The sequence below is a fragment of the Papilio polytes genome, unplaced genomic scaffold (assembly GCF_000836215.1).
Source record: "Papilio polytes unplaced genomic scaffold, Ppol_1.0 DF820678.1, whole genome shotgun sequence".
In the NCBI taxonomy this organism is placed as follows: domain Eukaryota; kingdom Metazoa; phylum Arthropoda; class Insecta; order Lepidoptera; family Papilionidae; genus Papilio; species Papilio polytes.
Genome location: NW_013528526.1, coordinates 2,021,167 through 2,040,627, shown reverse-complemented (window position 1 = coordinate 2,040,627; position 19,461 = coordinate 2,021,167). Strand labels below are relative to the sequence as shown.

Here is a 19,461-nt window from a genome sequence, read left to right as displayed (position 1 = left end):
GCCTCCAACTGCTACAAGAAGTGTGATCCTAATGGTATGTCTTATTCTCTATGTTCACAGTTTGTTTCAAATTGATTATATCACTAGCTTTCGCCCGAGACTCTTTATGTGTTGAATTAAAAGAAACGCAAATAAGTAGCCTATGTATTCTTCCATCCTCCAAATCTATGCGAAATTTAATTAAGATCTGTTCAGCAGTTTAGGCTACAAACTCTAACAAACATCCATCTATGTAAACTTTCATTCACATTTATAATAATAGTAAGTAAATATTCAAATTCACAAATATAAATATGTCTATAAACATCCTTAAAAATTGTTCTATTGGTTGTGAATATTATTTATGGTACTAACTTTATAATGTAACTAGCTGTTGCTCTCGTCTTTATGTGTGCAGATTTTTTTTAAAATAGCCTGTTACTCAGTGATAACATAGATATTTATTGGTGTAAGAATTTTTAAAATTGACCCACAATTTTTTAAGGAATTTCAATTCATACAAAAATATAAACCTTTCCTCTTTATAATACCAGTATAGACTAGTATAGATCACTTTGAGTTACTAATTTAGTTTTAAACCACAATGGTTCAAGTCTGTGTGACCAAGTTTGGGCTGGTTGATGCACACAGTAAACTCAGATAGGGCAATAACCTTAAAAGTAATTAAGAATTTATTGTGTGCCATAAAGATGTGTTACATAGAGCAGTTAGACTGTCCAACAATGCCTTATGTCTACAAAGTTAGTTGAACTCAAATACAAGACTATCTGGCATAAAGCCAAACTGAAAATTCATTTATATAATGTCTTTTAAGTTACATTTTGTAACGGTTTTAACGCTACTAGCTTCGCAAGCACGATTCCTACAGCTCCCCTTTACTTCTTCTGGGGGGTGTAAATAGGGTTATTTGAAACTGATTGCAGTGTGTAGTGCCCAGGGCGTTCGCCCAACCACGCCCGACATAACTCCGACCTTGACTTTATTTTTTTTAACTTAATTTATTATGTTTTAAAATATAAGATCAAATACAAATATGAGTCATATTTGACTGATTTAAATAATCATTCCACTGGCATAGAAAGCTCTTTTTAATGAGTAAACTAGGCCATTTATCTATTTATTAGAGTAAAACTGTTATATCGATAGTAAAGTAAATAGCAATATACATATACAATCATACTTCATGTTAATACTAGCTTCCACCTGTGACTCCGTTCGCGTGGTATTAAAAAAAACAAAAGAAAGTAGCCTATGTGTTCTTCCAGACTATCCTCTACATCTATCCTAAATTTCATCCAGATCCATTCAGCCGTTTAGGCTACAAACTCTAACAAACATCCATCCATCCATCCATCCAAACTTTCAAATTTATAATATTAGTATGATTATAAATGCGAAAGTTTAGATGGATGCATGGATGGATGGATATTTGTTAGAGTTTGTAGCCTAAATGGCTGGACAGATTTCTATGAAATTTCGTATAGACGTAGAGGATATTCTGGATGAACACAGAGTACTTGCTTTTGTTTTTTATTAATTCCACGCGGATGGTATCGTGGGCGAAAGCTAGTATACAATATTTATCGATTTCTTTAAGATTAATATTATCTGTTATCTTATCAACGCGTAACTACTTGTTTTGATTAAATGTATTACATCATACAGAACTCAAACAAAATGATAGATTCAAGGCCATTTGCGTCAGTCACCACTTACTAGATTTTCAAGAATGATTCATAAAACAATTATTCCATACCAAGAAGGCTAGCTGCAAGTGGAAATTGGTTTTAACACTTGATTCCTCTCCTTTTTAATTGGTTATAGCTCTGGTAATAAACTTAAGATAATGAAATATAATTTTTTTATCTATAACTATACTAATATTATAGAGGAAAGATTTGTATGTTTGGATTTTTGTATGTATTGAAATAACTAAAAAACTACTAGGCCGATTTCAAAAATTCTTTCACCATTAAAAACTTACGTTATCAATGAATAACAGGCTATATTTGTTATTATTTTTTATTTCACGCGGTCGAAGTCGCGAGCAATAGCTAGTCTATACTATATTATAAAGAGAAGAGATTTACATTTTTGTATTTTTGTATGTATTGAAATAACTCAAAAACTACTGGGCCTATTTTAACAATTCTTTCATTGTTAGAAAGGTAATTTATCTGTGAGTAACATAGGCTTATATTTTTCACGCGGGCGAAGTCTCAAGAAATGATTTATAACGATCGCCATTGATGCATTTTATACGCAATGCGGTAAAAATTCACGTATATTATTTACTTTTAAGAAGCATTGAAACGGAAACCTGCAATGTTTTAAAAAATCACACGTCAATTACAGAGGCAGTGTCCTGTTTGCTGAAGGCGATTGAGATATACACCGATATGGGACGGTTCACGGTTGCAGCTAAGCACCATCAGGTAAGTTGACATATGTAGCCAAAAACATCGATGAACAGATGAAAGGAGACTACATGTGACAGAAATGCGAATGTTAAGATGGATGTGTGGGGTAACACGATAGGATAAGATATGAAATGAGTATATTAGAGGAAGTTTGAGAGTAGCCCCCGTAGTAGAGAAGGTAAGGAGTAAAAGGTTAGCATGGTATGGGCATGTTATGAGGAGGGATGAATCGTATGTTACAAGGAGGACGTTAGTTATGAGTGTGGAAGGGTACATCGGTAGAGGTAGACCTAGAAAGAGATGGATGGATTGTGTAAAAGGTGACCTGATCAAAAAGGTAGTGATGACTGAGATGACGTATGATAGAGTTATGTGGAGGACAAAAACCTGTTGCGCCCCTACGGGAGTAGGATAAGGAGATGATGATGATGATATGAACAATTTTACGTTATATCGTAATAGCTTTCGCCCGCGACTCCGTTTGCGTCGAATTAAAAAAACAAAAGTGAGTAGCCTATGTGTTAAAGAATATCCAGTCGTTTAGGCTACAAACTAACAAACATCCATCCATCTAAACTTTCGCATTTATAATATTAGTATGATGTATTATCTCAAAGTACAAAAAGACATTAAAAACATTAGACGAATCTGTCCGAGGAATAAATTGCCCATAGTTCGGTGGTTCAGAGGTTGTTACTTGTAACCTACAGGTTTTGGGTTCGAATCCCGCCTATACTACGGTGATTTTCTGATTTTGAAACGAGAGGCGGAACAAAAAACTAATACAACAGTTTTTAAATGTATCTAGTAGTGTAGTTTCTTTACTCTATTTTCCTTTCGATTGCACCATTCACTGCTTATTAGTTATTTGTAGAAAACTTTGTCTCATCGCAATTAACAAGGCAACTTTACTTAAAAGTGGAACACCGTGTATTGCCACGACTGTACATATGTGATGGAAAACATCGTGATTTCTGCACATCAATGATGAAATTCAACTAACTTGAGTAGGCTGAGAGTGCCAGTACTTAGTTCAGGGGTGGCGAACCTTATTGCATCAAAGTGGCATTTTTTAAAGAAATTTTAAATTCTGTCTTAGATGTGCCATCAAATAATTTAGTGCGATTATTACTATGATCATTACGTTATTTCCATGGTCCACCTACTTCATAGTTTTTCTAGTTTTTATTCTATCTAGGTGCCCAAAATATAGTGACGTGTCACCCCTGACTTATTGTTCTCCACATTCATAACTAATGTCCATCTTGTTACATGCCATTCATCCCTTCTAATAACATGCCCATACCACTCTAACCTTTTACTCTTTATTTTCTCAACCACTGGGGCTACTCTCAAACTTCCTCTAATATACTCATTTCGTATCTTATCCAATCGTGTTACCCCACACATCTAACTTAACATTCGCATTTCCGCCACATGTATTCTCCTTTCATCCGTCCCTTTTACTGCCCAACTTTCAGATCCATACAACATGACAGACATAATAATAATTTTTACAGTAATACATATGTAATGGTTTAGAATATCGCGGAGCTGTATGAGACGGAGTGCGTGGACGTGTCCCGTGCCATGCAGCACTACGAGCAGGCGGCGGACTACTTCCGCGGCGAGGAGTCCACCTCTTCCGCCAACAAGTGCATGCTGAAGCTGGCTCAGTACGCGGCCCAGCTGGAGCACTACGACAAGGCTATACAGATATACGAACAGGTAGGGTAGGGACATTTTGTTGACACCACTTTTCAGTTATTTTTGATTTCTCGTGCTAGAGAACCGAAAGACGCATTGTTTCAGCCTATCAGAAACTTCTACTTTAAATATAACTGCAATTAATTATACACAAACAGTATTAATATAGTATCTTTACAAAAGTATGTAGTATTTCTCTCCCGATATGTTGCTATTTTTGACATCCGTCGTATTACTTCAACGATTTGAAAATTCCAAGTATTATTTAAGTTGGCAACAGTGTGGTTTTAGTCAGTGGAAACCAAACATAACCTTTGTGTCTTCAAAAGAGCAAAGAGCATGGCCTTTACTCACAATAAAGGGAAAAACTGTGGTAAAATAACTGTTATGGAAGCACAAGGTGATAGAGGGCAAAGAAAACGACTAGACTGATTTTGAAAGCGTTTTTGATTCTTCTTAAATTGCGGATGTCCAAATCATTTGTCTTGTCACTTATATAAAAGGAATGCCAAACCATTAAATTTGGCTCTATTCATCTTTTACTATGTTTTGGTTAACTGAATTTTAAATTTAAACATGTTTTCCACCAGATAGCGAAGTCTTCGCTGGACAACAGCTTGCTGAAGTACAGCGCGAAGGAGTACATGTTCCGCGCGGCGCTGTGCCACCTCTGCGTGGACTTGCTGAACGCGCAGCACGCGCTGGACAAGTACTGCTCGCTCTACCCAGCCTTCGCTGACACGCGCGAGTGCAAGCTCGTCAAGGTATAAATCTTCGTATCCGACTCAAAGGACCATATCATTTTTAATACTATTTTATCAAATTTTAGAACAGTAATCTAACTGCTACTTTAACAGCAGAATACTGAAACGATATTTTAATATGTTACAGCGTTTTCAATAACAAACCCACGCTTATTTACTAATTTCCAATAAAAATTAGATTTGTCAGATTATAAGTGAAGCTTACGACACGAACTGTTTAAGATTCATTTCAGTATTCAGGCGTTTAAGTAAATTCAAATTTTAATACAGCAGACATACGGAAACGTTGATTATTGATTATTAAGAATAAAAGGTGTTTATTCAGTATTCAATGATGTCTAAAATAAAAAAAAACATTAGTTATCCACAAAAAAGAAAGAAATCCAAGTACTTAGACACTCAGATGTAACACTTCAATCTAAAGAAAGAAAAAACTTAATTAATAATTTCAGGAGCTAATCGAACACTTGGAAGATCAGAACGTGGACGCGTTCACTGAGGCTGTGAAGACGTACGACAGCATATCCCGCCTCGACCAGTGGTACACCAGCATGCTCGTGCGCATCAAGAAACAGATCAACGATAACCCCGACCTGCGCTGAACACACCGCCAGCACACAACACGCGCACTCGTGTGCACGTGTCTACACACGCGTACACGTGTCTAGTGACGCGTAAGTGTCTCTAGTGACATGTAAGTGTCTCTAGTGACGTGTATGCGTGTTTCTTGTGACTTGTATGCGTGTCTCTAGTGACACGTACACGTTTCTCCAGTAACGCGTATAAGTGTCTAGTGTCATGTATGCGTGTCTCTTTTAACGCGTAAAAGTGTCTCTAGTGACGTGTACACGTGTCTGTAGTAACGTATAAAATATCTCTTGTGACTAGTATGCGTGTCTCTAGTGACGCGTACACGTGTCTCTAGTGATGCTTAAAAGTGTTTTTAGTGACGCGTACTCGTGTTCTTAGTTATGCGTATACGTGTACCTGTCTCTAATGATGCGTCTACATGCCGTTAGACACTTGACGAGTGATTAGAGTGGCGCATACGTATACGTGTTTCTAAGGACTTGTCTATGTGTCTCTAGTGACGTTAGACACTTTTATGCGTGCCTAGTAACAAGTATACGTGTCACTAGTGAGGCGTATACGCGTTCTTGGACACGCGTGTATGTGTTTTTAATGACGCGTATACCCATTCTTAGAGACGCGTACACATGTTTAAGTGGTAGTAAGTGTTTACGCATTTGTGTTGTTTAGTAGCTTATTTCCGTGTTTTGAAACTTCCAACACTCCAGTATGCGACGTTTATCTAAAAATATCATTATAATAGTATTTTTCGCAATCCTCTACATTTTTTTTAGACTTAAATAAAGAACGCAGATTATTTTAGTGCAATATTATCGTAAATACCGTTATACGACAAAAGGGAGAAATAATCTCATTTTGTATTTAATATTTTTCCTATTCGTTCGCATACGGATTATTTAAATTTCTGTTAAACAAAATGTTAAATGTATGTTTGATTTACTTCCTTCAGATAGCATCATATAAAAAAAACAAATGTCATTATTTTGGCGCCATTTTTTTAGGTTAATATTTAAAAGGAATTGTGGATCGGGTTTTTTCATGCGACTGCTCAAAATCAAAGGATTGGATAAAGACGATGGAATTCATAAAATATCTAGAAATTACATATGCCTACTCATTACCTATTAGGCGCGATTTTAAAACAGGAGCGGCCATTTTGGAACCATAGACAACGAATTTTTTTTAAAGTATCGAACCCTTTTTTTCTTTATTATTTGTGGCCGTTCTTGTTAAATCGATTTAGTATTCAATATTTAGGTGATAAAAAAATAGTTTTTAAGTGGTTGGGAGTTTTTTTTTCCTAAAATAATTAATCTTGTACGAAATGCACTTCATAATGACTCGCTAAGTACACTAAGCAATTAAAACATAGAAAATTAGCATATTTTATATCTTTGCGATACTTGTGGATTAAAATATAAGTATTTATTGGATTAGAAGTTTTAAAATGTAATCAGTGGAAACTCATAATTTAGAAGAGTTAGTACATACAGCTGTTTGTAGCGTATATGTACATAATACAGTTAAAAGACATTTTTCATATGTTTTTTTTGTTTTTAAATATCTGTTCAAAACAAAGTTTTTGTTGCTTAACTATTTCATCATCGTAAATATCAAGCATTTAAAAGAGTAGAATCTTTGTGAATTAAAAAAAAAGTTAAGTTTGTTTATGGATAGTTTATAATCTTTGACAGTTACTGAATCTGAATTGTAGATTAAAAATTGAATTAAAATAACATTCTCCCTTTAAAATGTAATGCGCTTTTTGCTTTTTCTATCCTAAGCTATTATAATCTGTCATTCCGTTTGTTTATCGATATGTATCGATTGTAGCAATAAAAATATATATATTTGTTGTTGTAAATATTCGATGTTATGTTATTTAAAATCGTTTTTAATAAACATTATTTGTTTTTATTTTATTTTTCCTTTGTTTTTTTTCGATAGTTACATCACTGAATATCATCGCAATCGTGTGTTTTATATAGATTAGTATTTTGTTGATTTGAGCAATATTATTAAGGTAATAATAAAAATTACCCATCTATATAGATGTCCCATTGAATAAAAATAATATAGAAAAAGTTACGTTAACCTTTATAAAAGTCAAGATAAAATAACCTCAAAGTCAATGACCTTTGAATTAAAAATATTTATGTTATAAATGAGAAAATAATTTTATTTAAATCAGTACGTTTTAGTACCACTGATATTTTTCTGATAAGTATGATAATTGATTAAAATTAACTGTTCTTTTGCATTTTAATTAACATTTATGACATATGACATTAAAACAAAAAAGTGTCATTGGTGTTGCCCTGTTGAATTCTTTTTAGGTTATGACGACTGTCATTGAGTTAGACACATATTTCTAATTAAAAATGTTTAAAAATGCAAACTGTGTTACGGAGTATTTATATTAAACTCTAATGTTTTCCTAATATAATCGGAAACACTTCAAAAGCGGAAAACAACAATTAGGTCAAAAGTTTCTTTACTAATGACGTAATTATTAAAATAATGTTACTAATTCAGCTCCATTAAAAACCTATAACAGAAATTATAAGTTGTGTTTTATATTTTACGTTAAAATAATGTGACACGCTGTATGTATGTTACAAAAGTTCACGCATTGATTAACAGTTCGAGTCGCAGTTAAATATTCAGAAAATTGTAACCACACTGGCATTTGTATAATGTAAAAAATAAAGCGTTAACAATTAAAGAAACCATTGCTTTCATTTACGTGTATTGTGTAAGGCACACAGGTTTTCAAATCCTACCATTTTATAAGAAAAGCAGGGGAAGTAAATTTGATGAAAGACGGACAAAGGATGGGAAAAATTCTTTCTGTGCGTCTGATCTAGTAAATAGTACAAAAGCCCGGATCCGATCTCCCTACACGTATAAGAAGCATGACGCAACTTAACCATAAAACGCAAAATAATACAGACTACTAATATCATGCTGACAAAGTCATGGTACTGCAAAAAGATAATGAAAATGTTCAAATAATAAATTAGTTTTCCCAAAAATTGTCTATTGTACAGAATTTTTCACACAGATACAAAAAATAATTTAAACTTTTGTAGTAAAATGTTAGGTTATATATCTTCCATGCGAAACATTAAAACTAATTTTAAAACAACATTTGTGTGATTTTAATTTTACTAAATCCAAAACATTGATTCATTGATTATATGAAAAAAAATTTTACGTATATTGGCCCGACAAATAAAATAATATATTTGAGGCAATAAGTCTACAAAGAATGTATGTTGTTATAGACTTCATCGCCATGGGCGTGTTGACTTTCGTGTATTGCATAGATTTTGTTATCTGTGGCTAGTTCATTGAGAATTTTTTTTGGCGCGTCCTCGGCCTTGGCTTGATCCAGGGTAAACATTTTTGCATGGATATCCCCCAAGTTCAGGCTCAGACCTCCCGTCTGATCCTGGTTCTCGTTAGGTTTCTTCTGGAAGAGCTGATTATAAATAGACCTAACTAATGTCGTCATTTCTTCGCCCATTTCAAAGTTGCCTTGGATTTTTAAAGTGTATTCTTGTGTAGCGCCTGTCAAAACTGTTCAAAGTAATCATTTAAAATTTATACTAAATGCAATAATAACTACGGCATACAAATGCATAAAAATCTAAACTTTATTTATTTCTCTCTGTAATCCTTTTTGAAGATCTAGACAATTAATTATGAAAATTATCTCGTTTAAAACTAATTAATTTCATACATAAAGTAATACTCACAAAAGAAAATCAGAAAATAACAAAGCATGTTCGAGTCGCAAATACCGCATTTCATTTCTAATGCGTTGCAAATCGACGAATTTTATAGTTTTTTGAGATAACGTGTAATGAGTTTGTAAACGGTAAATATAAATGTTTGATGTCGAAAAAATAATTAATGGTTTTACTTCAATCTTACTTGGTTAAGAAAAAAAAATATTTTAAGAACTATGTTTTTGTTAAAAAAAATATAAGTGTAACGACATTTTGAGTTTAAAACAATCGCAATAGATATTCTAATAAAAATGAGACTAAGTTATCATTTGTTTCTGTTTTGAAAAATTAGTTAACGCTTTTATTATTTAACTAGCTTTCGCCCGCGACTCCGTCCGCGTGGAATTAAAAAAAACAAAAAAGTTAGTATATGTTCTTCCAGACTATCCTCTACATCTATACCAAATTTCATCGAAATGCCTTCAGCCGTTTAGGCTACAAACTCTAACAAACATCCATCCATCCAAACTTTCGCATTTATAAATATTTGTATAGTATAGTGTAGTATGATTAAAAAGTTTTCTAAACCTAAATTGTTCAGTTGAAAATGAAGTTGTGTTGCGGACTTTATTTTTCTTATCTGTATTTTTAAATAGCGTTTAATATAACTTTATTGTATTATTCAGACACAATCCAGACAGTCGATTGAAATTAAGCAACATATTCAACAAAAAAACTTGCATTTATTGTAAAAAAGTTGTTGGTGCCTTCAATAAGAAACTCTAATTACTTTCTGATTTTACAGCAATTTTTTACATCTTCTAGTTACCTATATTTGATATTTCGACACAAATGACTTCCTTTAAAATATAGACGGACGGCCATATTAACAATGCTTGTAAATTGCTTTATAATACACAAACTGAACTCCAATGCGACAACGCAAAGATATCGAACGTTCCGTGGTGACGACTAGAAAAACACTGAGCTTGTTTGCGACTGAGCGCCGAGACTACAACTGAGCGCTCGACACTACCCCCCACTACTCCTTCCGTTTCCTAATATTTTCGTAACATTATTATTGTTTTAAAAAAAGACATAGTATTGATGAATAGATTAGTTATATTTGTCACAGAGCCCACTTTAACATCTTCGCACGAATGGGTCGGCTCGCCCGGTGAAATACCACGACCACACAGAAGACAGGCGTGAAGTGGGAGCAATTCCGCGTTTCGTCTGATGAGTGTGGTGCCGAAGGCCTAATTTTAGTCCCTTTCTCTTTCCTCCCTTTTACTTGTAAGAAAAGGATGGGAAGGGAACATGGATTTGACGGTGGAGGAGACGCATAGGATGGGGAAATATCCTCTTTATGTGTTCAATTAAGTGTAGGCAATGCATCCGCTATTGCGGATGTCTAGGGGTAGCGGTCGCTTTGCCATTTTGGCGGATTCAGGTGGCCGCTTGCTCGTTTGCCATCTTATGACATAAAAAAAAAGATTAAATGTCTTTTTAAGAATACAGTATATATCAAAATAGTCAAAAAGCCTATAACAAAAAGAAGAAAACATGTAAACCGATATGTACCAATTACTTATCTATACCTACTAATATAATAAATAGGAAAGATTTGTATTTTGTATGTATTGAAATAACTCAACTGGGCCAATCTGTGGTTTTGATAATTAAATACCTATTTACCATTGAAACCATTTTCACAAGACCCCTCATAAGACTGTATTATGAATAGCATTGAATAACATCTAAGTAGATATTGAGTATGGTTATGATTTAATTGCATTTCCCTTTGCATTGTTATCTTTTACTGATAAGATTATATAATCTCTAGGAAAATATTAGAATTTGAAACTATACAATGCACTCCCATCAATGGATTTTTCATGTTCACAAATACAACTGATAAGACTCCGGATGTTTCGACAATAGAGTCCACACGTCTTAGAAGTTCTAGAAGACCAGCCGTAGCTTCTATAGTCTTGGAAATATTCTGGTGAAAAACAAAAACAACAAAATAATATCGCCATTTTGCTAATTATCTTGCTAAGATAAATACGAAAGTTTAAATAGATGTTAGAGTTTGTAGCCTTAATGGCTGAACGATGGATGAATTTGGCATAAATGTAGACCATATTCTGGAAGAACATAGGCTACTTGCTTTTATTTCTTTAATTCCCCGCAAACAAAGTCGCGGGTGGAAGCTAGTAGACCATCAAGTTCATTGACCAAGTGGACTTAGCAAAACTGAATTATCATGGTTCATTAGCGCTCTCCTTTTATACGATTTTGTCCCTATCGTAGATCCATGTAGGTTTTATATATTTTCTGACAATACCAGTCATTTGACATCTAAACAATGTCACTTTGACTGTAACGTCGGGTACCATTTTTTTATATTTACAATTTTTAATTTACATTTTTATATTTATTTTACAATTTACAAAGTTAAAGATATTTATCTACAAATTCTGAATACAACAAAAGTTCTATTGAAATCTATTCAGGGAGTCGCACGAAAATTCGAGAAATAAAAATTTGAATAACACTGCAATCAGTTCCTGTTATCAATTCGTCGTTGGATCTTGAGGAATACACGTGTCGGAGTATTGAAGCCGAACGATTGTTATCGAGTTCATAGGTGGACTCATTGAAATGCGGCAATGCTAATGAACAAAATCGCTGGAGGAAGTGAGTGGCAGCGCAGTGCGGTCGGCGACGGTATCGGGTGCGGTTCGTGCAGTCGGGATCATGTATCAAGATGATGGTATCACCAAGTTACAGAACAAGTTCGAGTCATCGATCAGTGAACTTAAGAAGAAGACTTTTGTAACCGCGGCTGATGTTGAGAGCTTTGGTGAGATTTATAATAACAGATCGATGATTGAACTGATTAACTTTGCCGATAGAACAATGACGTCACGCGTTAACAGATGGTATTGAGCAGACAAGCGCGGGATGCAGTTGGTCTTATATAAAACTAGTTTTCGCCCGCGAATCCATCCGCGTGGAATTAAAAAAATAAAAGCGAGTAGCCCATGTGTTCTTCCAGACTATCATCTACATCTGTACCAAATTTCATCAAAATCTATTCAGCCGTTTAGGCTACAAACTCTAATAAACATCCATCCATCCATCTAAACTTTCGCATTTATAATAGTAGTAAGGTCAGTGAGATAGTTAAAAACAATAGAAATGAAAATTACATTTATTATATTTACTTACGCTGTCTGATAATTTTCATTTTTCGTCTATAGTTTTCTTGTAGAAAGTTTTAGTTTTTAGTTTATACTGTAAGGTATACAGATTTATTATAATTACAATATTCCAAAGAATTAGACGACGTTGGCTAAGTTTTCATATTACTACGCGTGCTTTCTACGTTACGTTGCTACGACAATGCAGAGGTTTAGACTTATATCTACTAATTTACTTCTTAAAACTTCTACCTCGTACTGTATTCTACAAATCAGTTATTCTGTGCGTTATACGACGATTTTCAAAAAATATCTTAGCCTTCATTTCCTTCTACATTCATTGGATACAACGCGGGAGTAACCATCTCTAGAGTAGATTACAAAATTCGCAGTACATATCTAATAGAATCGATGCATAGTTGATTACCTCTTAAGAAACAAAGCAAATTTGTTAGCTTTTCGTTTTAAAATTTAACCCTTAACAGAGAAAAAGTGCAACCCTTTATATGTTGGAGGAATGTAGTTTTCACATTAGCAGCTATTGCGCTTTTTTCGCGTTGAAATTCATGAACGACTTTAACATCTCGCGAATGTGGAGGGCGTAACTTGTGCTGAGCACAAATTCACGCCCGTTGTTGTCTATTTTTGGCAAATCTAAGGTTGTTATTTGTCACATTTTACTATATAAAGTACTGTAGTTATGTGTTTTTTTTTCTTTATATGTCGTTCACCCTCGTTATCAGTTTGACTATACGTCCCCACTACGGGGCTAAGAGTGACTGTTCTATGTAAAGAGTGACTAGGCCATAGTCAACCACGCTAGACCAATGCTGGTTGGTCACTTTCACTTCACACATATGTTTCTTTTAATTTCTTGGCATATATATGAATATGTGCAGGCATCACGATGTTTTCATTCTCCGTAAAAATGTCGAGTAAATTAAGTAATTACATATGAAATTCGAAAATTGGTACATGGCGGGATTCGAACCCAAGACCTGTAGATTATAAGTCAAGTGCTCAAAACCCCTGAGCCACTGACGCCCGTCGTTACGTCTTGAAAACTGTGATAACATCGTGAATACGTGGAAATTGTCTTCAAGGATAACTAAGCCTCTTTAACTCTGTAAGCAACTTCAGTTGCTATTGTGTTTGGGGTAGCGATCACAATCTCACTAATGTATTCAATTTTAGCCGAAAAAACTGCCAGGAACATTTACGATTTTATCTCTATTTCAGATTTGCATTTGAATTGTTATAAAAATATGTCAAAGACTAAATACATTTTCGTGGGATAACTCATTCAAATTAAATCAAAGTAAATGTTTATTTTATGACGTCTGAAATTAAAATAGACATTTATTAATATATTTTTGTAGAATATTCTACAATCTTATGACTACGGAAAGGAAAAATCATCAAATTATAAATAATATACTAAAATATAAAACATTTTTAATACTACTATTAGTAATTTAGTTTTATTATAATGTAAGACAATTTAAATTAAACGATATTGAACTGTGACTGCTTTTACCACTAAACGTTGTGATTCTATTTGTGCAGGCGACAGTGGAGTTACAAAGGAGTACGCACTCGCACACCGGAGGTCTCTGGAGGACCCTGAGGGTTTCTGGGCTGATGTGGGACACGAGCTGGTCTGGACAAAGCCATGGGACCGCGTGCTAGACAACACAAACCCACCTTTCACCAAATGGCAAGTATACTATTCAAACTTACGCGCGAAAAACTACCCTATTTATCAGAGTAATCAGGAAGGGATGAATCGTATGTAACAAGGGAAACGTTAGTTATGAGTGTGGATGACACCGGTAGAGATAGACCTAGAAAAAGATGGGTGGACTGTGGCATGTGACTGAGATGACGTATGTTAGAGTTATGTGGAGGACAAAAACTTTTGCGCCGACCTGACGGGAGTAGGATAATGAGAGAGATGATATTGGTTTGTCAGGGTAATAAAAATTATGTTTCCATAGATACCGAAGTTTAAAAATAATAGATAATTTGGTGGATGACGACTGCAATGACGTATGAACATAGAAAAAATTAAAGGAAAAATCTTGATATCAACATAAAAACATGAATATGGCTTTTCATAGTATCGTTATAGTGCAGATCCAGTATCGGAGGAATCTTGTCTTTACGACCAAGAAGGTTGAGAGTACTATAGTATTGCAGGTGGGTTGGTGGCGAGATGTCGGTGTGCTACAACGCGGTAGATCGACACGTGCTGGCAGGGCGCGGGGAGCAGCTCGCCCTCGTCCACGACTCACCGCTCACTGATACTGTGCGGCGGATCACTTACGCTGAGCTATTAGATCAGGTGAGCTAAGACTCACTAGCCTGTCATCATCGTTGAATCTATTGAAGACAATGTCGAATGGTCATGGTCTTGTCTAAAACATTCGAAGACTAACCACTTAATAATTAGAAGCACCATCATTAGCTTACTATACGTCCCACTGAGGGGCTCGGAGCCTTACATAAGTGAGGGATTACAAGGATATAGTCAAAAACTTAGACGTTAAAATAGAAACACCAATAGCTTATTGCCCAGTGGTTAAGAATATGAATATCCAATTATAGGTTCCAATCTCACCATTCGATTATTGTCGTAAACCATATCTTAGTTCAAGCCTAGATCTTAGCTAGACTGGTTACAATGTTAGTAAATCTATAATCAAATTATAAAGAGAAAAGACTTGTATTTTTCGATTTTTGTATGTATTGAAAAAAACTTAAAAACTACTGGTTCGATTTGAAAAATTCTTTCACCATTAAGAAGCTACGTTATCAGTGAGTAACATAGATGTTCACGCGAACGAAGTGGCGAGCAATAGCAAAAAATAATGTACTAATATTAAAAAAAAGTCTTGTATACTGACTTCAGTTTCCATCTAACTATTATCTTAGCATAAACTTGACGTCCTGTTTTTTATTTACTTTAAATATCCGAAGGTGTCCAGACTGGCAGGCAAGCTGCGATCTCTAGGTGTGGAGCGAGGCAGCCGCGTTCTCATCTATATGCCGCTTATCCCGGAAGCAGTGATCGCTATGCTGGCCACCATTAGAATCGGGGCTATACACTCCGTTGTCTTCGGAGGTGAGTGATTGGACATGAGGATCTTTATAAACTGGTTACCAGTACATTACAGCTTCGCATATCTCTAATACAATTTTTCATCTCTCTTCATTATTTTAAAGGTTATTTATATTTATTTTACATTTGTAAATGTTGTCAGGTTTCGCGGCTCGTGAACTTAGAACACGCATAGAGCATGCGGAGCCAACGGTCATTATAGCAGCCAGTTGCGGCGTTGAACCCAACAAAATAGTGAGGTAACTTGCATCAGAATATTATTTAACAAACACATTTACATTAAGGTTGTAACGGAACTCGCTTTCGTATCCGCAAGTGCGAAACTTCCGCAAGAAATAGTAACTCCGCATCCGCTTCAGTTATTTTTTATGCGGAGTTATAACGGAGGTTAATTTGCGTCTTTAACGCGAGTGAGGCGATTATGTATCGTAAATGCGACCCGCGGGGGTGTTATTTTAAACTTATCGTTCTAAATGAACTCCGGAATCATAATTCAAGCACTACAGAATGCACGAATAGGTACACAGGTACCTATTTCGTTCTATATTCGTAGTTTCCTTTATTAAGTACATAAAAATATTCAATTTTGTTATTTTAAATGCATATGAAAGTTCAAATAGTTCGAGGATTTAAACTTTACAATATAATTAAATAAATGTTAATAATTTTATTTGACAATGTAATGAAGAATGATTTATTGAAATTCAAAATTAAAAAAAAAAATATTCCGTCCATCAAATGACCTTTTGTTGGATTCAATGCGATTGTTATTCATCGAAACCTAATTATTTCAGTTCCGCGTAAATTAGTTACATAGTAATATAAAAATGCATACAATTAACACTTAGCAACAGTTTTCTATAGCCACTATTTGTATAAATTAATTATCTGTTGTCCGCGACTTCGTCTATGCAATATTAAGATAAAAAGTAGCCTATATGTCTATGTCAGCTACCTTTCAATGAAAGTTCGGTTGAAAACAAACGCGGTTTGCGGACAGACAGATGAAAATTTTTCAAATGCGATTTGTTGTTATCAGCAACTCAATCCAGCATTTTTCTTTTGACATTACAAACAGACACTCCAATTTTATTGTATATATAGATAATTGTAATTATCTTTTAAATATATCTTCATAACATTTTAAAATTTTGTTTTTTTTTTCTAAATTGTGACGTCACATTTATCTTGTTAGATATAAAGATATATTAGACGAGGCGCTCTGCCAGAGCTCGCATCAGCCACGCGCCTGCGTTGTATACCAGCGGCGACGCGTTCTGGAATGTTCTTTGGAGCCAGGCCGCGATGTCTGCTGGGAGACAGCTTTAGACTCGGAGCCTGCGCCCTGCGTCTCCTTAGAGGCTAACGAGCCTTTATATATATTGTATACTTCAGGTAATATATATTCGTTTATAGCTTAATGCTCAACCGACAAGGTCTTACTCTCTCTCTCTCTCTCTCTCTCTCTCTCTCTCTCTCTCCCCCTCTCTCTGCGACATGTATGGTGTTATGTATAGGGTCTTACTATAAGTGGCAAATCCAGTTTAATGTACAGGCGGGGTAATTGGCGATGTTATTATAAATAATGATTGGTAATTATATGTAGTATAAAAACAAATACAACGCAGTTTATAAATGTATCTGTACGGAAGGCTAGTTTCATTTGAACATGTCTTCGTTTGCAATCACTGCTAGCTAAGTTATTTGAGAAAAGAGACGGAGTTTGTCTCGTTGCAATCAACAAGGCAATTTTCCTGAAGTGGTATACCGTGGATTTCCACGACTGTACATTTTGCTAAACGAGTCTGTAACGAAGAATTTTTGTTAATTATGTGATTAATAATTTATTTTAATATAATAGTCGTAGTAGACAGAGATTACGTAATTTATTTTAGAGGAACCAATCATCACCCCTTTAATTCTTTTATACTAATAGTTATTATTATTTAAATAGGTTGAAATACCTCCTAACCGGCGTCTAGTAATCTTACGTATTGCTGTAGGTACAACCGATGATCCTAAAGGTATTCAGCGGCCGATTGGACATGCCGCTACTCTATGCTGGACGATGCACGCGGTCTACGGTCTTAGAAAGGGGGTATGCTGGACCGCATCTGACCTCGGCTGGGTGGTAGGACACTCCTACATCTGTTACGGACCTCTACTCGCCGGTCTCACTTCTGTACTGTATGAAGGCAAACCAGACAGGACTCCTGATCCGGGGCAGTATTTTAGGTTAGTTTTACTTGTGTTGTTTTATTTGATCAAATTATTTTGACTCCACTGAAACGGACTACACTAGTTAAGACAGAATCAAATGAAAGCTAAGGAAAGAAGTTAAAACAAATGCATGCATACTGTGCCTGGCCATTGGTGAAGAATTAGAGAAGAATATACTAGTGTAGATCTTATCATCATCTTCTTACCTTATTCTACTCCTGTACGGTCGTCGCACCGGGTTTTCGTCCTTCAAATAACCCTATCGTCAACTCAGTCATCACTTCCTTCTTGATCATGTCTCCTTTCACGCAATGCATCCATCTCTTTCTAGGTCTACCTCTACCGGTGTAAACTCATAATTGACGTCCTTCTTGTTACATGCGATTCATCCCGTCTCATAACATGCCCATACCGTGCTAACCGTTTACTCCTTTATTACTCAACCACCTAGGGCTATCCAACTTTAATAGACTTGTTAAGATTTCTTGGCATTTGGTATTTGCAGTGATTGTACTGACCTATGTCCATTACCCTGTCTCACAGAATAATAGAACAGCATCGTGTGAACGCGTTGTTCACGATCCCGACTGCATTCCGCGTGCTGAAGCGAGTAGACCCAAACGCGAAGTACTCGCGTCGGTACTGCAGCAAGTCTTTGAAGACTGTCTTCATTGCTGGAGAACATTGCGACCAGGATACTAGGGTATGTTTAGATTTAACCTCCTTTTCCACTAGGCAGCTAAGCGGTTATAGCTCGTTGTAACGTTTAGTCAAAATCAGTTTAGATGTTAGATATTTTTACTTGTTACTTTACAATGTATTTTTTGTCATTGATGTTACAATAAATATAAAGAGTAATAAAGAAAAATGGCATATTAACGGTCTACGTGTATAAAACAATGCTGATTGAATAGGTTAATTTACATGTAACAATTTTAATTATTGTAAAAGAAAAAATTACATTCTTGCGAAATACGTAATTAAAGTGTAGTTTCTTCTACTTACGTTTTACTATTATTATAATTGACCGCTAGAGGGCGTTTCATGAAAAATCTATTTGGGACAATTTGGACTATGTTTTGTTCATTCATAACTTTTCTTAGCAGGAAACAAAGTGAAAGCCGAAGGGTCAATCGAACTGTTGAATTATTTACAAGAGAACGGTATCATTGTGATTAACAATTGTAATTAAATTTTACAATGACTTGATGAAGAATTCTATTGTTTTTTTAGGCTTATTGCTCAACGTTGTAATCATGTTTTAAATATGCATATGACATAAAAAATGACAATGGGAAAGGCTAATAAAAGCGGCACGATTTACGTTTTTAGGGTCATAAACCGATGTTTGTTCAAGTATAAGTTAAAAATCAAGACAGAAAATTGCCTGTTAGAATCATTATGTATCCATCATTTAGATGGATAGTTTGTTAGAGTTTGTAGCCTCAACGGTTGAACAGATTTCGCTGAAATTTGGTATAGATGTAGACGATAATTTGGAAGAACACATAGACTTACTCTCTTTTGTTTTTTCTTTAATTCCACGAGAATGGTGTATCTGTCAAAAGCTAGTAGGTAAAAGAGTGATGTTATCTGTACAGGTGTGGGCCGAAAGGATTCTAAACGTGCCGGTGCTGAACCATTGGTGGCAGACGGAGACGGGATCGCCCATCACTGCCGCTTGCCTCGGCTACG

At 35.1% G+C, this 19,461-nt stretch overlaps 2 protein-coding genes across 2 annotated transcripts in view; both read left to right on the top strand.

Moving 5' to 3' along the window:
* Positions 1-8,211, top strand: part of LOC106110302 (soluble NSF attachment protein) — a 9,300-nt gene extending 1,089 nt beyond the window's left edge. Inside the window, exons 3-7 of the mRNA XM_013292066.1 lie at positions 5-34; positions 2,356-2,435; positions 3,963-4,148; positions 4,718-4,891; positions 5,344-8,211. Coding sequence (XP_013147520.1) covers positions 5-34; positions 2,356-2,435; positions 3,963-4,148; positions 4,718-4,891; positions 5,344-5,493 — 620 coding nt within the window. The 3' untranslated portion in view covers positions 5,494-8,211. The remainder of the gene's footprint in view (positions 1-4; positions 35-2,355; positions 2,436-3,962; positions 4,149-4,717; positions 4,892-5,343) is intronic.
* A 3,389-nt stretch (positions 8,212-11,600) lies between these two features.
* LOC106110301 (acyl-CoA synthetase short-chain family member 3, mitochondrial) overlaps positions 11,601-19,461 on the top strand; it is a 9,616-nt gene continuing 1,755 nt past the window's right edge. The window contains exons 1-9 of the mRNA XM_013292064.1: positions 11,601-12,085; positions 13,992-14,142; positions 14,625-14,769; positions 15,405-15,549; positions 15,689-15,785; positions 16,742-16,941; positions 17,550-17,781; positions 18,310-18,469; positions 19,368-19,455. Of these exons, the coding sequence (XP_013147518.1) occupies positions 11,980-12,085; positions 13,992-14,142; positions 14,625-14,769; positions 15,405-15,549; positions 15,689-15,785; positions 16,742-16,941; positions 17,550-17,781; positions 18,310-18,469; positions 19,368-19,455 (1,324 nt within the window). The 5' untranslated portion in view covers positions 11,601-11,979. The remainder of the gene's footprint in view (positions 12,086-13,991; positions 14,143-14,624; positions 14,770-15,404; positions 15,550-15,688; positions 15,786-16,741; positions 16,942-17,549; positions 17,782-18,309; positions 18,470-19,367; positions 19,456-19,461) is intronic.